The sequence below is a fragment of the Hippopotamus amphibius genome, chromosome 6 (genome assembly GCF_030028045.1).
Source record: "Hippopotamus amphibius kiboko isolate mHipAmp2 chromosome 6, mHipAmp2.hap2, whole genome shotgun sequence".
NCBI lineage: Eukaryota > Metazoa > Chordata > Mammalia > Artiodactyla > Hippopotamidae > Hippopotamus > Hippopotamus amphibius.
In genome coordinates this window covers 39,909,009-39,936,086 of record NC_080191.1, presented here as the reverse complement: position 1 = coordinate 39,936,086, position 27,078 = coordinate 39,909,009, and the positions used below count along the sequence as shown (strand labels likewise).

At 35.0% G+C, this 27,078-nt stretch overlaps 1 protein-coding gene and 1 non-coding gene across 17 annotated transcripts in view; both read right to left on the bottom strand.

The window, feature by feature from the left end:
* EYA4 (EYA transcriptional coactivator and phosphatase 4) overlaps positions 1-27,078 on the bottom strand; it is a 299,421-nt gene that overhangs the window by 130,686 nt on the left and 141,657 nt on the right. For all 16 annotated transcript variants that reach the window (XM_057739427.1, XM_057739428.1, XM_057739426.1 and 13 more), the window contains exon 3: positions 4,939-4,988. In XM_057739427.1, coding sequence (XP_057595410.1) covers positions 4,939-4,988 — 50 coding nt within the window. The remainder of the gene's footprint in view (positions 1-4,938; positions 4,989-27,078) is intronic.
* On the bottom strand, positions 8,059-8,198 carry LOC130856206 (U8 small nucleolar RNA). Its single transcript, XR_009054498.1, has one exon. It is a non-coding gene; the product is annotated as a U8 small nucleolar RNA (small nucleolar RNA).

The following is a 27,078-nucleotide window of genomic DNA, read 5'->3' as shown; positions in this document are numbered from 1 at the left end:
CAGATCTTCTCACAGGGAAGGCTGACTGACACTGAGGCTAGAGTAACAGGAAGTGGCCAGAGCATCCCAGACATCATGGGTTACGTCAAGAGTTGTGAACAGAGATCATATGTGAAAAAAAAAATGAAGTGGAGGGAAAGCAAAAAATGATCAAGAATAGATTCTCGGGATCTGAAGATAGCCAATAATGTATTATTAAGTCCAAGAAATGGTTAAATAATTCCATGGACTGTACAGCTAGATTGTGTTACTGAAAGAACCTAAGTTTATTGGAACTGCATCTTGAAATTTTCAATTTTGAGAAAATACAACCTGATACTAATAATTTTTGAAGCTTCTTGGAGACAGAATTTTGGGCTAAATGGACCTCTGATTTTACACAGTGAAATACTAAGGAGCCCTCAGCTTTCACTACTATGAAAACAATATAGCATTTAATTTTTTGACAGGCAATTATATACAGATAAACATTTCAGGCTTCTGGAATTATTGCAATAATTATTTTACTAGAAAATAACCATGTATAACTTAATACTTTAAGCATAACATTGTCAAATTATAACTATTTACATAAGATGAATTAGTTGCATTTTTTAAGCTTTTACACATAGACACTGAATAGTTAAACTTCCTGAGGCTCACTTAAATATTATGATATAAAACTGAGATTAATTCCAATGCTTCTTTAAAAGCTGGAGAGTTGTTCTGCCTTTCTCTTGATAACTGTAGTTAGTGTAGACTAGGGCACCCTCCCTATTACCCACAAAATCTTTTTTCATTCTCCATGTGCAAAAACTATCATCTTAGCTCATACGTACCATATATATATATATACACTTCATTTATGTATACTTTAATATTCTTCTTTAGATCTCTTTACTGTAATCTGCTGGCAGTGCTGCAGTCACAATGAGAGCAAAATACTAGGAAAAGAATTGGTATAATTCCCAGAAGTTACTTCAGAGCTGAATTTCACCAAAATTTTTATTTCCATTTACTCCTTAATTAACAAAACATGTATATAACAAAACTGGCTGATTTGAGTTTTATTTCCTTCCTAAGTTCTTGATCTCTTCTTGGTGAAAATGCTCTACTAGTTAGTGGCCCAAAAAGGAAAAAGTAAAGAGAAACAGAAGTTCACCAAAGAAATCATTTGGGTATTATGGGGACTATTTTAACATATAGGCTAAGATATTTGCCACGAATGCAATTAAAGAATGAAATAAATTTCCTCACCTCATATCATAAATGAAAAGTAGAGGAGTTTAAAAAAAGGTGAGACATAGAAACTTCTAACTTCATTCATCCAGGAGATATCTATTATATTAAAATTAGATAAAAACCATGTATTTTCAGAGATGGCTCATGTAAGACACAAATCTACACAAATAAAGTCATCATGAATATAGAAAAAAAACCAACACAAAAATTATAATTCAGATTTTGTTTTTAAGATGGTCTGTCTAGTAATAGGCTTAATTTTAGGGTAAGGTAAAGCCTGAGAAATATAAATTTTAATTTTCTTACATACCCATTTTAAGGTTAACATGGATTTGAGGAACAAAGGCCAACAACATTACATTCTCAACATGGTTACGATACAGAGGAAAGTAGAAAAAAAAAAAAGTACATTTAAGGAATGTCAGTTTTTCCATGAAGCACATTCTATTGCTTTCCATATTACATCAAGTTCAATACAGTCTTATGAAACTGAGAGAATACTGTTCCTAAAGTGTGACTTTCAGTATATATACATAATGTTATTTCTAAGAAGACATTTTACCTTCCTTATATTGTATGGGTTTGTAAATTCTCTTTTTTTCTAATCTACCAGTCACATCTGCAGCCCAAGCATCTCTTTCCAAAAGAGGAATTAAGGCCAAGCAAGACAAAGAATTTGCTGATACACATATGTCACTCCAAGAATTTCCCTGACAAAGTCTCCACACCCAATTTAATTACTTCTCTACTGTAAAAACACTTCCCATCTGCATTTATTCTAATCTTTTCAAATCCAAAACCAACAAACTATAAAGCTAGCTAAATAAATGAATGATATTAGCTTTAGGTTCCCAGTGAAGGGAGCATTTTATAAGGCAGTGGGTCTCCAGCTCCCATGCATTTTGTGCTGATACAGTATTTCATTTTGAGCTCAGTTCTTCACTTTAGATTTGTTTAGAATAGAATTACTTAGCCCCAGGCCTTAAATCTCCTTCTCTCCACCCCCTCTTTCTCTCTCTCTCTCTCTCTCTCTCTCTCTCTCTCTCACACACACACACACACACACACAGAAGGAAGGGAAGGAGGTAGGGATGGGGGGCAGAGGGGAGGGGGAGAGAGAGAGAGAAAGAGAGAATATATGAATGTTTGTGGTTCTTAATGAGCAAAAGAGAATGTACCTGTACATGTATATGCTAAAGTAATGCTGCCTGGTGTCTATAATAAAAGTATTTTCATGGTTTTTTTTGTTGTTGTTTATAAAAATTGAACCTCAGTACATGCATATAATAAATATGATTTTTTGCATCCCTTGATTTGTTAACTATTCAGTAAGTTATTGTATTCTTTTTTATTTAAGATTTTCTTTTTTTCTCTTTCCCATTTAGGTCACCACAGAGCATTGAGTAGAGTCCCTGTGCTATACAGTAGGTTCTCTTTAGTTATCTATTTTATACATAGTATCAATAGTGTCTATGGATATCCTTTAGTGTATCTTTATTCTCTTCTTGGTGTTTCCTCGCTGCACTGACAGTTTGGCACTCCCAGACCTAATATCTGTGAATAGATAGAGAATTCAAGAATAGCCACCTTTTGTTACTGACTCTATGAGGGTGTGGAGGTTGTCATTTGCATCAGAAGTTAGGAGAAGGGACGAGACACTATCAAAATGTCTGGGCAGCACTGAGTCAATAAATGACTCTAGGTTTTCTTGAAGCCCTTTCTGTCTCGGGTTTTTATAAGTAAGAGTTGCTTTATTTGTTTGTTTTTAATATCACAAAGCTTTAGAGTCCTTAGAAATTGATTTGCCTAATTTTACCCATGTATTGCAGATTAGGAAATTTACAGAAGCAGCTAATCCAGGGAAAACTACTAGTAGTTTCCAAGAAATCAAGGCACTTTTCAATTAACATATATTATATAATAATAATGTATAACAAAATATATTTAAAATAATCTTTTAAAATAAATGTTATTTATCTTAAAAATAAAATTGCACTTTTAAGACCATATGGGCTAGGGTTTGCTAGATAAACGAGAATGAGTTAATTCCAGGTCTAAATACATTGAGATCTGAACTCTCTCTCCTCTAATTTATTGATGTAAATTGAAAACACTGAATCACTTTGGTGGCTTTCCACTTGTTTAAAATTTATTCAAGCATAACACTATCTGTCCAAAAATTCTAAGTGGCCTCAAGAGTAAAACAATTTTAATATACAATATTAATAGAATAAATAATTATTTTAAAAGAATAATTATATTGTTCTGCTTTCCCTAATAATCCTCAAGACCAGCTGCTTGCAAAGATTATCTAATTAGTTAAACCATAAGTCATACGTGGGTTTCTCACAGAGGTCAGCAAAATGGTCAGGAAGGAAATGCCCCTAAGGAATAGAGGTTGAGTCTCCCCTTTCCATGCATCCTGGAATTACTCTGCTTTCTGGGAAAAATTTAACAATTCAACCATTTCCTAATGCTCCAATAAGCTAAAACTATTTGGTTCTATTTTGATATCTCATCATAAAAGACAACGATCAAATGTCAAAAATCCTATCTCACATTAAATATTTTTGATGATCCAAGAGAAAAGACCTCACAATCATTTCACTATAATATATAGAGGAATGTCATACGACATAAAACAAAGGAAGATTTACTGAAACTATAAAATATATAATATATACTTGCTTTCCAAAGGAAAGTATGGTGGTAATTAACATTTTACCTAGCTCTGTACTGTTTTACTGTACCAAGAAAATCACTACATACATCATAGGCTGGAGCAAGCAGGACAAAACAAACTGACTCATCTCACCATTAAACACACATTTCTTAATGCAAAAACTTAAGTTATATCATTCATATCATATGAAGGATATGTGTTTATTATTGTTATGGTACTTAAAATACCTTTACTTACCCATTTAAAATTGAGGCCTGGATTTTGAAATAAAAACAATGAAAATATAGGCCTAAAAAAAAGTCTGTTGGGCATCTGGTCCAACTACAAACAGCTAAGTGGGGCTAAAGTCCTGTATATAGTGGCCTGACCACTTTAATTCATCATTTCTTCAAGTTCTATATAACCATAAAGAGAATGCCATTTTAACTTTGATTCTTCCAATTTGATGGCATTCTCAAAATCTAGCAATGTTTGATTGAAAAAAAATGGTAGGTTTTTGGTAAACACAGATTTAAAAGGTAATCAGTTTCTGGCAAAATTTCAAATGTGAATACATTATAAGAAGAGATTAGAAAGAAAAATGAGGATGAACTCAAAAAAATGAATGCTAAGGGAATATATTTTCAAGTATTCCTAGTGATGTTTCCACTATTGTATTTTTTTTCACATTTTACAACTATTTATTGGAATATAAATGCTTTACACTGCTGTGCCAGTTTTTGTCGTACAACAAAGTGAATCACCTGTATTTATACATATACCCCCATATCCCCTCCCTATCACAACCCTCCAAGTCATCGCCCATCATCAAGTTGATCTCCCACTATTGTTTTTTTAAAGTTGACTTCAATCAGTGTCCTTTTTATTAATATTATGATTAATGGCATCCTAGCCGGACTAATGTATAATTTCCATACAGATAAGTTCTTAAACTCAGCGTTTTAAAACACTGTTGTATCTGAAGTCTAACATCTTATTAGTTCTCCAAAACTGCAATTTTTCTTAGTGAAGTCTTGGCCATTATTTTATTGTACCTGGAATTCTGGGGTTCTGGAACATCTGATTCTGTGCACGTTTTCTTTACCTGTAAGAAAAGAATACTAGTTAGTCTCATATGAAAATACAACTTCCTTACTCAGGTTCACACACTTGTTAAACTTAAAACGGCTATAGCTCTGCTCACCAAGATCTCCATAAAATACTCCCCACATTTTACAGCGGCAGCATGCTGTATTAAATAGTGCATTTCATTATTATCCAATGAACAACTGCCAAAGGCACTTCCCTAGACTCCATTAGTATGTAAAATGTTCAGCTAAAATAGCTTGGGACTAGCTTAACTAGGAACAAAGAAACCAAAGAACCAGGTTTCCCACTTAGGAACTGGAAAGCCATACTGTTCTCAATTCACTAAGAAATGTTTTTCCAATTGATACTGCTTCTGTCTCCTACTAAAGTGCGCAATAATAAACACCAGGTTCTGGGGGCAAAGCACAGTGTTAGTTAAAACATTCATATATTAATTTTCATTTTCTCAGTCCAGTGGCTGTATGTTTTATATATTTCTCAGCATATCAATTAAGTTTCGGTATTGCTCACAGACTTCTCATATATATTTGAAGTATACTTTGCAGACTATATTTCAACTTTGCGGTTTTTAACCCACAAAAGGTAAGGAATGAAAATAACTTTTACTTTTAGGACGTGCTATCCATTTCTGGACAAATGTGTATGATATATCCTCTAAAATAAGGTAAAGCACAAATTCATTGCCTTTCACAATTTAACTTCAAGCACAGATACTATGTCAGTTTATTATGGTCTTCATGGTACATTATACACAAAGTAAACTCCATTTCAAAAATTCCTTAGCTAATATGGAGCATAAATAATATACATTAACAAGTCCATTGTCATACACTCTGGGTGTTTATATTGCCGTGGTCTATCTATGCAACCTACAGAATCTAAGGCATTTTAACTTCTAAGTCGTAGCTTGGAAGTGAAAATAAGTCTGCTGAATGTACACCGTAAGCATACAACATAAGCATGAACTGTGATACAAATGACACTGCTTAAGAGTAAGTTTTGAATTTTAAAGACACAGCATTGTCCTTTCAGCTCACAAAGTAATTCTTTCCTCTTCTGACTTAAAAAAAAAAACAAATAGAAAAAAAAATCCCTACCCTTTCAAAAATCTATGTCTTTGCTTTCAATTCTAAGCCTAGACATTTTATAATCAGGGAAATCAATTATTTGCTTGATTAACTGTACTCTCTTCTGCATCCTGTGTATACATTCATACACTATAAAAATAAAACTGATTAGCAAAGTGATTATCATCTCTGTCCTATTATGTAACATCTTCTATGTTCTTAATATTAAACTCAGCACCATGAGATGGAAGGCTGAAGACATATTTCTGAGTAATTAGTTTAAAAAAAAAAGAGAAGGGAAAAAGGAACACTTTCCTTAAAAAGTAAATGTAAAATTCACTATGAAACCCACAAAAGTCCATTAAAAATTCCAAGAAAAATAAGAACTAAAAGGGAAGGATATGATAATAAAACCCTTCTTTCCCACTGGTTCTTTCCTATGATTCATCACCAGAAACTATATGAACTGCCCAATGAATACGTAGAAATCACCTCAAAGTGAATGAATGTCACTTTCTGAAAGACTGTGATAACTTAACTTTGGGACTGACTAAACAAGTTCTATTCACACAAGCAAACTAGACAGATACTTCCAAGCAAGAGTCAGAATGAGACAAGCTTCCTGTGGTTTAAAAAACAAAGATTTTAAAAATAATACCAATGGCTTTACAAAACATCTTTTTCCAAAAATTATCCAGAAAGTTCTTATTATTTTAATTTATTCTCAAACTAGTAATTGTAATGCCAGAGAACACATCTGTTGATTACTTGCAGCACAGAGTCCCTGATTCATAGCTTATGCATAATAAGTATGTGATGAAAGACTGAAGTAGATACAGATATTCTTTTAGGTACTGTTAGAACTTTGTATTCATCAAAGTAATTCTTTTTAGGGATTTTATTGATTTGTTCATGGTTAAATGAGGGAAGAATAATATTTAGGATACCATAACTACTATAGAAAAGGTTTATCCAGTGATGTCAATGTTCAGAGGACAATCTACTTGTTCAGGGACAAGTGACTTCTGAACTGTCTTAAAGGACATGGACTTCAAAGACGAATCTGAAAAAAGGGAGGTACTTCAACATCATGGGGTTTGTCAGAGGAATCATATTATAAAGATCTTATAAACGGTAAAGAATCTGGAATTTAATCTTTGGGTATCGAAGACCATTGAAGGATTTTAAGAAAAAGACTGAGTAGAGATGGTGTATAAGACAGTGTGAAAAGGGACAAGCTGAGGACGGAAAGACAGATAAAAGCCTACTGGGACGAGAGAGAAAGTATACATTCCAGGAATGCAGACATGGCATTGATCTTGTATATCACCAGTCCCTAGCCTTGAATAGATGCTCCTTGTTATGGTCTGAATGTTTGTACCCCTTCAGAATTCATATGTATAATCCTAATCCCCCAAAATTAAAAGTGGGGCCTTTGGGAGGTGCTTAGAACATGAAAATGAAGGCTTTACAAATGGGATTAGTGCTTTTATGAAATAAATTCCACAGAGTTCCCTAGCCCTTCTACCATATGAGGACACAGTGAGAAGTCACTGGCTCTGAACCAGGAGGTGGGCTTTCATCACATACAACCATGCTGGAGCCTCCATCTTGGACTTCCCAGCCTCCACAACTGCGAGAAATAAATTTCAGTTGTTTATAATACCTGTTGTATGTTGTTATAGCAGCCTTTATGGGTTAAGATAGCCCCCAAATACTAGTTCACTAAGTGAATCACTCAGTCCATTGGTGGGAGATGGTAAAGATCTGAATTAGGACAGGAGCCATGGGGAGAGTTAAGAGGATGTTTTTAATAGATATTTCTAAGACAGAATTGACAGAATATTATTATTGATTGAAACAAAGCATAAAGTAGAATATGACCTGACCTTTTAATCTGTCCTTAAAAAAACTTTGGTAATGCCAAAGATCAAAAAAATTTATGACTTCTTTAAAATACTTCAAAACCCTATCTTTCTTCTCAACTGATGGAGAAATGTTAGATGAATCATTAAGAAACTTGTTCTGCAAGTCCTGATTATGTAGAGCTGTTAATCACGAGTCGTGTGAGCTCCAATCATCATGTTCTATTCTGCCCTCCAAAAGGAGGAACAGGTAAGGATTACCCTACCTGACACAAAGACAACCTAAGGAATGGGAGAAAATATTTGCAAATGACACGACAGACAAGGGCTTAATCTCCAAAATACACAAAGAGCTCATTCAACTCAACAACAAAAAAACAAACACCCAATCAAAAAATGGGCAGAAGACCTTAACAGACATTTCTCCAAAGAAGACATACAGATGGCCAGTAGGCACATGAAATGATGCTCAACATCACTAATTATTAGAGAAATGAAAATCAAAATTACAATGAGATAATACCTCACACTGGTCAGAGTGGCCAGCATTAAAAGAGTCTACAAATAACAAATGCTGGAAAGGGTGTAGAGAAAAGGGAACCCTCTTACACTGTTGGTGGGAATGTAAGTTTGTACAGCCACTATGGGAAACAGTATGGAGGTTCCTCAGAAAACTCCCATATGATCCAGCAGTCCCAACTCCTGGGAATATACCCAGAAAAAATTAATTCAAAAAGATACATGCATCCCTATGTCCATAATAGCACTGTTCACAATAGCCAAAACATGGAAAAAACCTAAATGTCCACTGACAGATGAATGGATAAGGAAGATGTGAGATATGTATACATACACACACGACGTGCAATACATACATACACACACACATAATGAAATACTACTCAGCCATAAAAAGGAATGAAATAATGCCATTTGCAGCAACATGGATGCAACTAGAGATGATCATACTAAACGAAGTAAGCCAGAAAGAGAAAGACAAATACCATATGATTTCACTTATATGGGGAATCTAAAATATGACACAAATGAACTTATCTATGAAGCAGAAAAGGACTCACAGACTTAGCAGACTGTGGTTGCCAAAGGGGGGTGGGGAGGGATGGAGTGGAAGTTTGGGATTAGTAGACGCAAACTATTATATATAGAATGGATAAACAACAAGGTCCTACTGTATAGCACAGGGAACTATATTCAATATCCTGTGGTAAACCATAATGGAAAAGAATATGAAAAAAATGTATATGTGTATAACTGAATCAATTTTCCTACACAGCAGAGAGTGGCACAACATGGTAAATCAACTATAGTACAATAAAAAAAATTTTTTTTAAAAGAAATTTGTATGTTTACAGTGTCTTGATCACAAAATTAGAAGCCAAATGGACAATTTACCTAAATTTAAACACACCGCCCCATGTGAGAGATCAATACTTCATTAAATGGTGACTGCTGAAATATACACACTGTTAAAGAAAGACTATTCTTACAAAATACATAGAATATTGTCTTTAATGACCACTAATTACTTTTGAATTTGTTTTGGATAAAGTTGAAACAAGCAGGCCAAGAAATGAGGCAGAATATCATGCCCGTAATTTAAATCCAAATCCTAGTTTTCACAACACACAAGGAGTGAGCAAAAAAAAATCCAAGAGAAAAAAGATGAACAATGTTAAATGCAATTAATTTGCAGCAAAACTGAATTTTAACCCTACTTAATGTTATAAAAGCCCATGCAAAAATCAAAGCAAGATGAAAAGAATTGAGTTTATTTCAAGAAAATAACTATTAGTATGTAATGAAGATACAAATATCAAACACTGAAATTTTTGAATGAATGAACAACAGCTAAAATAGTTGAGTGTTTATTATATGCCAGGCACATGCTTAAGTAGATACTACTTTTTATCCCAATTCACAGATGATGATACTGAGAACTAGAAAGGTTAGTCTGCAAGCAAGTTATGTAGTAAATTTCAAATCCAGATCTCTGAGGGCATTTTAACCAGTAAATGTTAAAAAGGTAAAATTCATGAACATATAAGACTAATCTGTTTAAAATGAAGATCAAAACATCTTAATATTTAAACGTTCAATTCTTAATATATCATAATAATGATAATTGCTGCCATCTATTAAGCAGGTATTCTTTTCCACTCATTGTACTGACTACATATGTGTAATATTATTTAATCTCTGAAGACAGGCATGATGGATGAAATCCTCCTTTTCCAAATGAGAAAACCAAGGCTCAAAGAGACTAAACAACTTGGCAATGACCCACAGCTAGCACTAACAGGGACAGAATTAGAACTGAATGCTATACAGCAAGGCTTTCTCTCCTGTGCTAGATTTGCCAGGTGCTTTTATCAGGTTGTTTTAAAATTAAGAGTTGAAACTAACATTCTGTGGAACAATTTTTGAAGGAGACCCTACGAGTTACTTCTTGCAATACATCAACCATTAAATGAATCCTTTAAATTGTACTACTGAAGTAACCAGTTTTTAACCAAGCACTAGTAACATGTAAAGTCCATAGAGCAACGTGAAATGGAGTTTTGAAGAAATTATCCAAATACCTCTAGTGCCCACCACCATCACCACCACCCTAACAAGTGCAAAGATGGTCTAACACAAAACAACATCTGCTTTGTTGTTACTGTTGTTATATGTCTGAGGTATCAGGATCCCCTCATTCAGCAAGGCTTTATGAATGGCTTGGGGTATACGAGGCATCCTTCTAGGCATGAGATGAACTAGACCTGAACAGTCCAGCAGTGGCTATTGAGAACTTGAAATGTGGTTGGTCTAAACTGAAATGTGCTGTCAGTGTAAAAGGCACGTGGGATTTCAAAGACTTAGTATGCAAAACAGGGAAAAATCTCAGTATTTTTATATTAATAAGTGAAATGATATTTAAGTATACTGGGTTATAATCATTTCTTTTTACTTTTCTAACAAAGCTAAAATCACTGCTGGCCCTGGACTATACTTCTATTGAACAGCACTGACTTAGATGAACAAAAACCTGCCTGCATGGATCATGTATTCTAGTGGAAGAGATATACAATAAAAATGTAAACAGATAAGCAAGGAATATAAAGTGAGCAGCAATGATTGCCAAGAGGAAATAAAGCAGGATAAGGGAGTAGAAAAGACTGGTCAACGATATTACATTAGCTAGACAGTTATAAAAAATTGATTCATAAAACCATTCACTCTTCAAATTTTTTAGACTGTTATGTACATGAGTAATATAAACTGTACTTTTTAAACAATTATAAACAATGTGGGATCTGGTATTGAGAACAGTGAATACTTCCAATGCCTGGAAAATATATGTAAAAAATACAATCTCTAGAATGTTTTGCATTATGACAATTATATTCAAGTATAAAAACCAACTTAAAATTTTTCACAACCACTGGGTACTTTGAGAGGCTTACAATCTTTTGAGGAAAAACAGAATTAACTCATAAAAAAATTGCAAAGAAAAACAAGTTTCTTTTATCCCATCCACCATCTTCTAAAAAAGCTGGAACCAATTATCCCAATTATTTTGTACTTAATCTTGCTGTTTATAAATCCTGAAACATTAACGATAATAAAAAAATGTAAAGGATAAAATAACGGAAGAAGACATTTTTAAAAGACCTCTTCTGTAACTTTATTTTGTTTTGAAGTAAACTGTAACAATTAGGTCTTAGAGCATACTATACAGTGATAATAAAAGATCAATTCTGAAACTATAAATCCAAGATGAAAATCTTATAAATAAAACTTTGCTGATGTAATGAATAACATACATATGTTTATGGGTGGTATGTAAGATAACCTTTATTTCTTCACTGACCTGTGTAGAAAATCTAATATAAAATAGATTTGAATGCATTACTGTTTAAGGAAAACAATGGATAAAAAATAGATATAAAAATAAAATTTGTTCCTCCAATGCAAATTATATTGCAGGTTATTGCATACAATACTCTTTGTAAATACAGAAAGTCATACAGAATTAATGCTAACAATGTGTGAGCTTTGTATTTCAAGTGTGAATACTACAAAATATGAATCTGACTCAAATAATATTTATACAAATACTGTAGTGTAACAATGACTAGAATCTAAAATGTATTTTATGACTCTGTTAGATAAATTATTATAAATAACTGCTGATAAAGCAGAACAGGTACCTAACTTAGTTACCGTTAGGTTCTAATTTAGTAAAAAAAGAGACAGATATAAATTGTTATGTACCATTTTTTCATATTTTCTAATACTTAGAATTTGGTCACATTTGAATTTTAAATCACATAATGGGATTTAAAAGTTTTTCTTATAATTATTCAGCTTTATTCTAGAAATGTAAATTATCCTCTCATTTAATACATCTCTATTAGATGACCTTTTTAGCACATTTAATTTTTTTCAGTTAGTTGAACCAAACAGAATTTGATGTGCTTTCCCCCAGATCATCCAGCTCTTTAATTAACGGCATTAAATAAATATTAATTAAACTATGTCCCTTTCTATTTTACTTCAGAATGCACACAGTAATGTTAGAACAAAGAAAATAAAAGAAGTATATGAATTAATTTTAAAATTGGGTCAAAATAATAATAGTTGGTATATTCAAGTAAACATATATTTTTTGCAATAGAGGCTTTTGCCGAAAATTATTCTAATGTTTAATTACTTAGAGTAGTGAAAGAAAATATATGTTCATTTTCTAAATATAATATTTACAAGTTAACACCACTTTAGAACTTAGCACAGGAGGTACACTTTAATGTGATAACCTATGATTATTTGGGCGGCCAAGTAAATATAATTTACGTTGAGAAGATCAGCATAGAATTGCTATTCTGCTAGTCCCATACAAATACAAATTTACAGTATCTAAACTGGCTTCAATGAAAACGGCTCCACATTTCTCAATGAGACCTTTTTTACATTTTTTAGGTATGTTACAATTCAGTTTGGTTGTCACATAGAGTTTTTAAAAAGATACCTCTGTTTTAATATGCTCATACAAATTTGAGAGGTTTTTCAAAAAAATAAAATGCCATTTTGCCAAATGGTGGTCAAAAAATTAGTTTTGGAGACAGATTTTGTAAAAATCTAATTACTAAAAAATAAAACTATTTTTATAATGTGTCATTCTTCCTTAGAAACAAAAATCTTGCTGCTCTATAATTCACACATTTCTGAAATTCATTTCATGGAGTCAGGGAAGTTTCTTCACGCCTCCCTTTTCTTAGTATATCCCTCTTCGATGTTTTTTATCATTGCTTGCCGGAACTTCTCCCCGTAACACCAAGTACAGGCTTCCAAAAGCCCAAGCTCCCACTTATTCATAATAAAAGTGCGTGAGAACTCTACTGCATCGACTTCAGTCCACAGGAAAACTGCCATAACCCTTCTTTAACTGCTATTCATAGACAAAGTATAAAGATACAATTGAATATTCTGTTATTCACTGCAAGAGTAAACAAACAAAAAATAATACACTAATAATGGCAGGAGTAGAGGGTTAATAAAAAACAAATCCACCACCAAAAACATGAAGTAGAAATTATTTTATCCCTCTAGTATTGGACTGTCATAGCAAGATCTTACTTGATTTCTGGCCTTTAATGCAGGAGCCTTCCAGGACAAGGTTTGGGGGAGGGAGGTTATATAAAATTACACACTGGGGAGGAATTATGTTTTAAAGGTAAAAAATCCTATAGGCTATAACTCTTCATCAACTACAACTGTCACAATAGGGTTCAAATTATTTGAGAGTTCATTGCAAGGTTGAATATATTTAAAAAGCAACTTAGTAACAATGACTCAGGGAAACAAAGCATAATTATTCACGTACAGTATATATGTATTAAATCAAATGTCAAACCACATGAGCTTTTAAAATTCTGGAGTACATTTTCTCCTTAGTTATGCCATAGTCTTTGTCACCTGGCATGAACTCCACATATGCTGCATGAAATATTCAGGAAAATTTCAAACTCTTTCTAACAGTATGTTTTTTCATTACTACCCACCAGGGACTATATCAAAAGTAACCCAGTACTTAAAATGCCACAGAAAGAACCATAAGATGCCTTAACATATCATGTTACAGTTCATATGAAAGTTGGTCCCCTCCTAAGTCTGGAAACGAGACTAGATTGCTATAATACTCCCCATAAATAATGACAGATAAGTGTCAAAATGATTTTTTTTCTCACAAATGTGCACTGTGAACTCCTAAGAGGTATTTACCTATATATAGGTCTCTTTATACTTTTGAACATGTGTCTTTGCAGTTCTGGGCATCACGAGATAGGTTAATATTAAAGCAACAAAAAGGAAAATGGAATATGCAATTCTACACCAAGAACTAAATACTTAATGAGCAAAATGTTAATTTGGTAGAATCCACTGCAATTAAATTCAAATTGCTGACTCTACTGTACACATTCTCACTGAAACAGGAAAGAATGAATCCACCAGTTTTAAATATGAAAATCCTTAGCTTCAGACTTCCCTCCATTCGAGTGACGATTTATGAGTTCACACAAACAATGCTTTAAAAATAATCTTAAGAATTGATCCTATTCCCTTAAATAGAGAAATCCTGCTAATGTTTTTGACAGCATTTTTTATATCTTTGTTTTCTTTTTCTTTTTTAAGATATTGGAATGTTTTGGCCAAAAGGTTAAGAAAAACTTCCCCATTTGTCATGACCTGCTAAGCACAACTGGCCCCTAGACAACACAGCCCTCTACCACTTAACAAATTCACCTCATCTTAGTCATGAAACTTCAAAAGAATTTGGCCACAGGCATAGATTAGCTATCATTTGTTTTAAAGTATAAACATCCATCAATCACCGTGTAACATACTCTAGCGCACCTAATATCATCTGTCTACTAGGTACAATTGATAACTAACCTTTTCGATTTGAACAATAATCAATATAGAGATAGACTGGTTTATTAATATATAATTATTGAATTTTAGTAAAAGTTTCTGTTAAAATCTATCTCAGGTTGGAATACATATATATATATAAACTTTAAAAAACATTTTCAATGAATATTTAAAAATTCTCCTAATGTGCCAAAGGCATCACAATAACTAGTAAGGAAAACTGAGAAAGTCTTTAACTATAAAAACAAATTGACAGGTAGAATGTAAACAATAAAATGTTAAAGGCAATTTTAAATTGAGCAACATATACCTGTAGATTAATCTAAAGACGAATTTACATATGATAGAAACATTCCTGGCACAGCGTGTTGATAAAAGAAGTATAAACAGAAAGTTAGATTTTCAAATTTTATAAATTTTAAATTGTTGATGTTCCATTAAAATAGCAACTTTTGAAGAGAAAATCCTGGGGTGCTGGCATCAAGTTCTTTGGTTTTAAAATTAAACTACACACAATAAGCAAAAATGTATTTGTAGCATTCTGCATTTTCACTTGATTTTTAAATGATATTTTAACATTTTGAGTCTCAAAATCTATTCTAAAGTAGTTTTATATTAAAGCCATCTTGCGTATCCACTGCTATAAGAGGCTTATAAATCACCTTTCCTCAGGTTTTAATCCTAAAATGAAATTCTTCATTAGCAGAGTTAATAAAACACAGATTGTGGCATAATTCACACACTGAAAAACACAAATTATGTGATTTCCATTTGAGCAGACTTTCTATCAAATTAAAGTAACATTTTGAATTACCTGCAAGCTAAGGGCAAAGACAAAATAGTACCATGTGAAACATATTTCACACATACAAATATGTGGTTAGAAGAAATAGTTCCATTAACTGTGTAACTCCAGGTAAAAACTAAGCAATTTATTACAAGCCTAATTTTTAAATGTGAAAGTTGATTCTTTAGATGGAAGTGAAATTTAACCCCGTAATTTCAAAATTTCAGTGACCTTACATATTTGTCTCTCATAAAGAATGAAGTACCCTCTGCAAGTCTCAATGTAAAACAGATCCCCACAGTAGTTAAACTCAAGGGTTAAAGAGTAAAGGAATTATAGATTAGGTTTATCTGTCGTGAAGGTCTCATTCTAGGTAAACTGAATAAATAATTGAGATATACTTACAATTTTTTCCTCTTTGACCTCAATTAAAATGGCTTTCTGAGAGCAGGTTCTAGGGACAATTTATCCTGGTTTCCTCAATACACACTTATGAAGTCATCTGGCTTTTGTATTTCTTCAACAGCTGCATTACCTTCAAAATTGGCTTATAGTATTTCCCCAAAGCAAAACGTGAGGCTGCCCCTGACGCACACGACCACCTTCTTTCTGCGGGTGGCTGAGTTCAAAAAGTCAGATCATACAATTTCAAAAATTCTAACAGTATTCATAAAGAACTTGGAGGAGGCAAGAGAGAAATCAAAGTAGAGATTTTTATAACTGGCCTCTCTCTCTTTTTCTCTCTTCCTTCCTTCCTCCCTCTCTCCCTCTCCCTGAGAAGTTATAATACAACACATTATATGATTATTAGTATTTGCTTTTGTTGCCATTTTGATAAGTAATATTTTAGTAGTTTAGGAAAGGTTGGGTGAAAGAACAAACAGGCAAAAAGCGAAATAAGGTAGTGCAACATCATTATTCAATTACACAGGATTCCAGAAAACAGTAACCGCAACTAAGGAAAGGAGCAGGAAACTGGATAGTGCTGACTGATGCTCAGTAGACCCTGGAAACCAAACTGGAAAACTTATTGGCTGTGATAATTCATCCTCCCTTTCTTCAAACAGGTTCCCTAAACAATCTAACTCTGGCAGTAAATCAGTTTTCACAGACACTTAGAATTAGAAGACATTTTATCCTCCTGAATTATGTTTTTCTCACAAGAATAATAAAACAGTACCAACAGAGCAAAGCTTTCCTCAATTGTGCTGAATAAAAAAATCTTTAAGAGACTGTAATTATTGTGACAATTCACCCACAGCTTAATTCCTTAATGCAGCAAAACACCAATTCACACTTATTTTGCATGAGATTCAAAGATTAAAAAATACATTTAAGTAATTTAAACCAAAGCATTCCAAAGGCTTCCACATCAAGGTTTTAAATCAAAGCATGTGCTCAAGTGCACATCCAAATGAAGGTAAAAACCAACTGGAAACTTAAGGTATCATTAAGAAGTTAAAATTAAACTTAAATCATAGTTTTGGGAAAAAAATAAAGTTCCATAAATAAAGGGAAATATTTGTTCTCACAAAAAATATAAAACACATCATTGAGATGACTACATTTGAAATCTAATGAAAAAATCCAAATTCAGCACAAAATTTAAAAACAAAAATTACCCAGAAAAAAAAGCCTTTCATTTAAATAGCTGATATTAATTTTTAAAATCCTGCAGCATGCACCTTATTATAAGGGAAAAGCCCTCAAAGTCAACTATTAATGTTTTCTAATGAAAGCTAATCTATTAAGTATCAATTGTTGTATCACCTGCATTTCTCCCAGCATTAACATAAGGTAATTACAGAGGCTGAATTTTATGAAGTAAAGACAAATTATATTTATAAGTTTCAGCATGGGCAGACTAGGGATTTTCTCTATAATGACCTATTTGCTCAATTTTTATGTATATATTTCTTCTCTCATCCTTGTGCTAAAATGGAAAAATCCAAAGTTATTTCACATAATATTTTTCTCTGAGATAGAACTGCCTATATTTAAATGACTTACCACGTAACACAATAATAACTATAATGCCTCAATCAAAAGCTAAATACAACTTACCTCATTCAAAGTCCAAAAACCTGAAACTAATTCCAGTTTTATTTGGAAGGACGTTTTGTGGATGCGTGTGTGTGTGAAGTTCAACAGCCAATAAATTCCACTCTCCAGTGTAAGTAGAACGAAACCCGGCTCGAGGATTACAGAACAGTCTGCAAGGTTTACAGTCTCGAACCAACATCCAGGTAGCCTTAAAAACACCTTGCTCTGCCGTGAACCTGTGGGCTCTAGAAGCAGTGCAGTTATTTAGGTTAACTAGGAGGAGACCTGGAGAGTAAACACTCTTGGCTCTGACCAATGGCTTTCCACGCCTTTCTGTTTTAGTAAGATGACTTGCTGTCAGAGGTCACCCCCATCAACAGCTCCCGTCTTTCACTGGGATCTAAAGCATTTATCCTGACTCCTAGGCTGTCAACCTGCTGCCATGCGGACACCTTCATAACCCATTGGTGTTAGCTACTCGAAGAGTTTAAATCCCTGCATTAAATTTTCTAAAAGCAATTTTTACTGAAGTTTCTTTTAAAGAGAAACATTTCTGCAGGAGAACTACCTCATGGCAAGTTAAGAAATGGTACTCATTTAAATAAGGGTTAATTAAGGATTGGTATTTATTTAAAGTCCCAACCAACATTTTATGTTTTTTGTTCATTTGTTTTCGTTTTTGTTTTTGGATAAGGCAGAAGGTTTGTATGATTTCACTTTCATTATTACATTTCTCCATTAAGCACAAAATTTTCTTCTTCCCCTGGGCACACATACGTGTGTGTATGCTGACAAAACAGAAAGATAGTCACAGGCCTTTTTATTTCATTTATTTTTAATGTATTTTTATTTGAGGTAGAGGAAGGGATGAACATAATTAGAAATGCTCACACAGAGGCTATCACTTTACGTGAAACATTCTCTAAAATAAAACCTTTTGTGTTTTCAACAGAAGAGATATGTTAAGTTCTAATGAAATGAAAACGAAACAAGAAGAGCTAAGTTCAAGAGAGGAGGATAATGTAAATTAGTTCAATCTCTGGCACTGAGGCTCTCCCTTTTTATAATGGTTTATAAAAAAAAAGAGTTGTTTTCTTTTGAGAAAACAATATTATGCAACTTTCCCCATCTAGTCCTTTAAAATATGTCTCACAAATCTAAAAAAAAAAAAGACTAAGCTCATTTCACAAGTTTCCTCCAACAATATTTCAATTTAGCATTTACAGGCAATATGGGAATTACTGCCTCCAATTTGTCTACATAATTCCAGGATGGTTTCTTTTTCTTTCATTTTTCTGGGTCTCTACAGTGTGGTGCTCTGATACAGTGAGGCAAAGGGTTCGAAATAAAGACCTACAGCCAAGGAGTCAATAGCTCATTCTGAGTAATTTGTAGCACAAGTGTTTCTTGAAGTCATTTTCGAGGGAGGAACTAAGTGGAAAGGCATTACCTATTTCAGGTCTGGGCTGCACTACAGAAACCCCAGTGCCCTGAGGAACTGAAGACGGCGCTATTTCCCCATAGTATCAGCCACAGATGCTGCTTCTGAGAAACTGGATAAGGGTCCACATCCCACCGACAGCACACGTTCAGCCCAGGTTTGTTTTTTGTTTGTTTGTTTGTTTTTTCTTCAGATATTTATTGGAGTATAATTGCTTTACAATGTTGTGCCAACAAAGTGAATCAGCTGTATGTGTATATATATATCCCCATATCCCCTCCCTCTGGAGCCTCCCTCCCACCCTCCCTATTCCACCTCTCTAAGTCATCACCAAGCATTGAGTTGATCTCCCTGTGCTATGCAGCAGCTTTGAGTTACTTAGAGTGAGGTAGATGGACCTAGAGTCTGTCATAGAGAGTGAAGTAAGTCAGAAAGAGAAAAGCAGCCCAGGTTTTGGTGCCATTCCAATGCTTACTTGACAGAGAGCTGCCTGGTTCTATTAGAGTTAATAAAATGTGTTGATTAATTACTTTAGAGACCCCATTTTTGACAGATTCAGTTCTTTGATCTTAGTATGGTTAGGATCACTAAAATCAATGTCTTTTATAAAGCTGAATCATCTTACCTAGTTAGAGCTTCTTGAGTGTTATGGTATACATCAGAGTTTTTAAGTTCAACAGAATATGCTTCTGAACTGGCTAGTTTTTAAAGGGATTATAAATTATTCAATATTTTGTAAACTCTTAAGAGCTCAAGAAACATTCATTGAAGCAAAAATCTATGTCTGTTCCTATTACAATAGAGACTCAACAAACCATACCTAAAACCCTGAGGAGGACAAAATAAGTTCATAAATTAAAGAACGCTGGCTGGATGGTAATTTTCTTTCCCAATCTCTGGGCGGGGGGCGGTTGGGGGGGGTGGAAGTGGGAGGAAGGCAATGAGCCATGTGTGGTGAAAACTTTGTAGATAAGGAAAATATAAATATGAAGATGATGCCATTTGTAGTTTCAGCTCTTAAAGAGTACAGATAGCTACAATTTTTCTGAGAAATGTAATCTTTATCTCAGCTTACATCAGGACATCAAAGTGTTCCTAGAATCATAAAGCAAATGTAAATTTTTACTTTATACTGTTATGACTAAGGAGGAAAATTACATTGATGTTTTTTTAAATAACAGTTTATGGACAAAGATTGTTAGGATACCCTCCTAGCCCCAGTGTATGGCCACCAATTAATTATGTGACCTGGAACAAACAGATAAACCATTCTTTCTGAGCATTTGTTTCCCCATCTGTGAAACAGAGGTTTCCACCTCAGTGTCAGTGGTATAGTATTTATTTTTTCAATGCAAACCACGTACTTTGAAGACTCCACTCACAAAATAGATTTCATTTACCCATAATTGTCTTTATTCCCCATGCTTGAAATCAGGCATTACAGCTGTCAATCGATACTGCTAATTATTATGACATAGACTCTAGGTACAAATAAGTTAATAAAATAGCCAAAATCAAAAGTATTAGATGTTTTTAAAAGCTGATAGAGCCTTATTATGAGTAATGCTTGTTTTCCCTTAGACATTAAAATACAGAATAATAAAAATACATGAAATACAGACACAGAAAACAAACCTATGGTTATCAAAGGGGGAAGAAGGTGGGGGGAGGTTAAATTAGGAGGCTGCGATTAACATATACACATTACTGTGTATAAAACAGATAACCAACAAGGACCTAGCATACAGCACAGAGAACTATATTCAATATTTTGTAATAACCTATAAGGGGAAAGAATCTGAAAAAGAATATATATACTTACGCACATATATAATAACTGAATTGCTGTGCTGTACACCTGAAACTTACATGACCTTGTGTCAATAAATCAACTATACTTCAATAAAAAAAATTTTTTTAAATACTGAAAATGGCACTTTGACCTCCAAAACTTCTACTTAATCCCTTCAATTCAACCTTTCAGGGATGTAAGCACCATCGATGTGGGCCTGCCCCACATCCTGATACAAGTGAAGCTGTTACGAATGGCCGGCCGCTGGTACATTCCAGCAGTGACTTGCATGGTGTCCGTGCTCCACTGATATTTGTTAAACGCAGGAGTATCCTTGCAAGTAACATGCGCATCGACAATAAGTTTATTCAATCATGACAACACTAAGGTTTAGCAGAGTTTTTTTTAAATCAAGAATATAAATCAGTTACTGCAGTTTCACAGGTTGCATCCTTCATATTCGCCTTGACCACCCACCGTCCATAAACTCTGACACACGGTAGGTGCTTCTGTGCCCCCTGCTCTTCATTTCATCTTCGCTCAGTGGCATTATTTCCTCTTTTGCACACTGTCTAGTAATCTCTCAAGCACCCTCCCTCTCCAGAGCTATAAAATGCCTCCAGCCTCTTTTATAGCTCTTCCCGCCACTTTTCATTATCAGCTAATTAATTATATGACAGCTTTGTGAAAAACTCCAAAGGCGGATATTAGAAATTAAAAAAGAAAACAGAGCCAACATGAGAGGACAAAAGAACAGCAAAACTGCAATCAAATAATTCTGACAAGAACTGAAAAACCAAAGAGAAGGTAGAGAAAAACAATTTTAAATTTCTCTGTGTACAATAAGTTCCCAAATTGCTGGTTTGAAAAAGGCCACATGGCATCAAAACTAAGCAGCCACCGCAAACTACAGCAGCCTCCTGAGCCAGGTTATTGATGTGGTATCTATATGCAAACATAAAAAATACAAAATTCAAAACCTAAGAGCCTATTTTTAAATAAACATTTTGCAAATTATGTCCGTGACCTTGTATAACAAATACCATATAGTAATCAATGCAGTAATTACAGTCACCATTTGTTTAATCTCCTTCCTTCTTTTTCTGATAAGGCTGACAAACTCAAATACATTCAGAAGCCAAGTGGGTAATTTGAAGGAGGGAAGTGGGTCAAATGGAGGTGAGGCTATTGCAAAATGCATGATCTGCTCGAAACTATTCAAATTCTATACTCCCTCTCATCTATTCTCACATCTTAAATACTATCCATATGCTCTAGATTCTCAAATTTTTATCACCTCCTAAGATCCATCCTCTACGTTCTAAACTCTCACATTCTCCTAATTTATATCCCTATATAAATATCTCACAGCCATATCAAACTTTAACATGTCCAGTGCTAGGCTCTATTTCTTCTCCACCAATCCCATCTTTACTGTCCCATGTTTTCCATATAAATAAATCCAGAAACCAGAACCATTGGGCCCTCCTTTTCCTCAAACTTTATATCTAAACTCTTCTAAGCATCAAGATTAGACCAACCTGAAGAATGGACCTCAACCCCAGAGCACTAGACCAAATCAGCTGAACAAACCTCAGAAACCACCAAAGTCAATCAGGTGGCTTCACTCTTAAGTTTCTGTATCAACCTTTCTACCTGGTCTGTAGATACCAACGTGCCCCACAAGAGGAACTCTAGGACAATTCTGTCATCCACAACACCCTGGCCAGCAAGTTGAGTCTTGTCTGAATACATTCCAGGGCCAAACGTGTGTCATTGATCACATCAGCTAAAATCAGGAACAAATTTCATATCATCTCTTCTAATTGGAGACAGAGATAATGTCCCACAGGGCACACATGTTATGAGTCATTACCCCTCCATGAAACTCCCCTGAGTGACCTAGGGTGGCTTCATTTTGGATGGAGTTCCACATTTGATGATACATGATCTATAATCCTTAAACATTTGAATGTCTCTCATGACAACCCTAACATAAAAGTATTCTAAACGACAAGTACAGTTCCAAGATGCACACTGAGCTCCCAGAAAGAAAGTGGTTTCTACATTTGCTGGGACCCCACAAGTGGGACTGGCATCCGTCGGGGAGGCACACATAGACAGTGCCTCCAACATGGCTTCTAAGACACTTGGCAGGCCTGAAGCTTCCCAGTACAGCTCCAATGACTGAGTCTAACCTTTGTTTTGGGGAGCAGTCAGTTTGATCTCTGTTTGTTCACACCACTAACTAGTGGCATTTATTTGTCCTATGAAATGAATGGGACAAATGTCCTATGGGAATGATGGAGAAGACGTTGAAAAGTATTCAGAGGCTTTTGAATGAGAGGTGAAGAGGCAGAGCCACCTTCTGCTGTTGCTAATGGACCATTTGCTAAGGTTAAGGGAAATGGTGTTCCCTTCCTGTTATCCAAGTCAGGGATGTGATAAGTCCAAAACCCCAATCAGTACCTCTGGATGGAGGCTGCCTCTTTTTGCTAGAAGCTTCGATTAGCAAAGTCATTGAAACCTGAAGCTCAAAAGAAGTCATTTAGGTTGTGGGGTTCCAAAGGTACTAGCACTTCTCTATATGCAGCTCTTTCAGATCAGGAGACTCCGCTGGATTTTATAAGCATTTACAGTATAATCATGTAAAATTCAGGAGTGGAAGCTATAACAATGATACACAGAATTGACCAATGGGTCCCACTCACAAGGTCTGTTAGCTTCCTTCCCTCACTGCAAACCCTGCTCAAGCCACATTTGCTCAATTCAGGTACCCTCTCCCTTCAAGCGATGGGAAAGATGGAGACCTGGGTACTACTATTGCACATGGCCAGGAAAATTTAAGTCCCTCCCCTTACCAGCGTTTCCCAGCATATCACATATTTGTAACCCACCATTTGGATGGGTCCATGAGACTTTTGGTCTTCTTTCAAGACAGCCTCATTCCTAACCATCTTTCTCCTTAAAGAAACTGAAGTTGGGGTTGAGGGGGTGGAGAGATCTAGGGGCACAGAGGGAGAGAACAGCCTCATGTTCATCACCAATTACTTCTAGTTTTGATTGGCAGCTGGCTCAGAGCTCAGTCAAATAAACTTCTGATGCTTTCAGTCCATGCAATGCTCCACACTGGGCAGCAAGACCACCATCACCAACATCATCTGTTTCATCTCGGGGAACCTCTAGACTTAGTAGCCATAATCACTTTGGCCGTGGCTATGGTATTTGCTCCCTCTGATTGACAAGGGCTTGATTTGCACAGCAGTGATTGTTTTAAGGGATCCTTTTTAATCAACAGCATTTACTGCCCTATTATTATAAACACCTCTAACATTCTATCCCCAGGTCAACATAAGAATTACAGGAGTTTTCCAAGACAGGGAGGATAACTACAAGAATTCTCCTAGATTTCTTTGAGACAGTTTCTCATTTTCCAATAGATCATCTTTGTCAGCATTCCAGGGCAATAAGAGACCAAATAGTAGTCAATACCTCATCTATGGCTTTTTTAATTAAAGTTTTTTTTCTCAGGCACAAAGCTCCCTTATAGCAGCAGCCCAGCCCCTGTAAGAATTCTAAGACCTTTCACTATTGTCTCCTAGTAGATCTAAGATTGGTATGACAGACAGCAAGAGAGCCTAAGCCGTACAATAGACCAACTATTGCTATTCTTCCTTAACAAGTATTATACACCCCACACCTTCAGCTTCCAAGTGAACCAGTCAAAGTTCTAGCCATTTGTTTAGTTTCTATCCATAATGGTTTCAAATTTCCCTCCTTTCCTGCTCAGGGTGTGAAACTGTAATTGTTGTTTAGAGAAGGTCAGAACCTTCCTCCAGACCAAGAAGGGTCACTGTACTACTTGTCACAATGGGGTGGATCTGACACTGACCTCCAGATTGGCAAGGAAGTCCCCGTGCCTGGAACAGGGTTAGCAACAACCAGGGTACTTTTCAGACAGCTGACTTTAAACCTACTTCTGCGTACTTGGATTACAACTATGTCCCCAATTCATCCTCATTAACAGACAATAAAATGGAGAACCATTTATTCCCCAACTGATCCAACAAGTTGGTCAACATGTTCACTAATGTTGCCTATGAATTGCCATCAAATCCTATTAATTGGCCCATGAGATCCTCCTCATCTTTTCTCTTCCAGAAAGCCATGTCTTTTTCAGGATCCTATCCTCATGATAAAAGTGCCAAGAACTGCAAAGGGTCTGAGGTTTTACCTTATTTACATGCTAACAAGTTAATATGTCACAATTTCACTTATGCTGGCAGAATACAGGAGACTTCTGGGTCAGAGAAAAAGGACCTTATTACTCACAGCAATTGCAGAAGCCAGAATATCAGCATTTCCTTGTGACTGTTGCTGAGTTCCAACTCTCACAGAGTGATGTGACACCTGCGTGCGCTATGGGCTGCATTACAGAAAAACGACTCTGAGATTAGGGAACCCGATTTTTTTATAATGGGCAGTAAGCATGCTGCCTTTTGCTACAGTGAAATGTGTTTTATTCTATAGGCAAATATTTCCAAAGTAAAACCCATTTTACAATTAAGAATAATTATACATCACTGCTTGGGCTATTGAGACAAAAAATACACACAGTTTCATCTCCAAACACCAGGAATGCCTCAGCTACACTGAACCCTCACAACTTCATCAGGAAAAGACCCCCAAAAAAGGCCAAACTTGACTTGTGAACAGTCAGAAATACTATCAAAGTGTACACACTTGAGTTCATGGATTATATTAACAGGACAGTCCAATGGACTCTTACTCAGAGGCTGTTTAATTACTATTACTTTACACATACCTAAGAAACCATACACATGCCTAAGAAACTAACTACACTAATTTTCATGTCTGCAGTTCCTCACAAATAGAAAAGGGAATGAACAGCTGACGTTGACTTAGGAGTAACCCAACAGCAGAGAAAATAGAAAAATTATTCAAATACAACAATCCAAAAGACCTTTATATAAGGGCAACTGGCCTTCCATACTCCAACTGCCCCTTATTGTTTCAGTTCATTAACTGGCTGCAAAGTGATGACCTTGGCCATTGGGAAAGCATGAAAATGTTCAGGTAGGGGATTTTCATAGGAGAAAGAGCCCAGCACTAGGCATCAGAGACTGGAGCTCTAACCTAACCTACTAACAAGGTAACCTCGGGCAAGTCATCCTCCTTAACCTTCAGTGTTTGTTTCTGTCAAACAAAAAAAAAAACAATGTCATATATCTCAACTGGTTGCTATAAGCTATTTTCTATATTGTGCTTTCTAAAATGTACAAGACTCGACATCTATGTCAGACAATTCTCCTCCATGTCACTGTGTTCCAGCCACCATGGATTTCTGTCAGTTTCCTAAAAACAAAAAAGGCCATTTTTCTACCAAGGCTACTCATCCATGTGTCCAGGGCCTGGAATGCCTTCCCCTATGTTCTATAAGACTGGCTGTCTCTCATTCTTAAGATTCCAGCTTAAATTTCACTTTCTCAGAGACACCTTTCTTGATCACCCAATCTAAAGTAGTTCTCCCCTCTTCTTTCTTGAAGAGCCCTCTTGTTTTCCTTCTTAGCACTTATCATGATTTTTATGCGTTTATATGTTTGTTTTTACCTAATGCCTGTCTCCCTACTATCTCAAACTCTGAAAATGGACCTATGTCTGTTTTTCCATCAGTTTATATACAGGGCCTAGCAGAGTGCCTGGCACAGACTAACACTTATCAAATGTTTGCTAGTGATTTTGATGAATATGTAAACGTAAGGTAATACTATCGATGCATTTTAAGAAACAAATACATACGAAATAATTTTTAGAAAAATGATCAATCAAGATAGTTCAACTAGAAAAAAGGTTTGGTATTTTAAATGGGTAAAACCTAGGATATCCGAAAAACCCAACAAAAATGGGTGATTCCTTTTCACTATGAGTTTCATGTGGAAAAAGTATGATGCTATAGATGCCTTTTCCAGTGCAAAAAAAGAGATTTGTTTTAGATTCACCTATTCATTTTCTTATTTGCTCCTGTGAGATAGTTATTATCTCAATTTTACAGAGGAAAATAATCAAAAATTCATATATTTACCAACTTCCTCATGAGCACAAAAATAATACTTGATAGTTGAAATTCAAATTC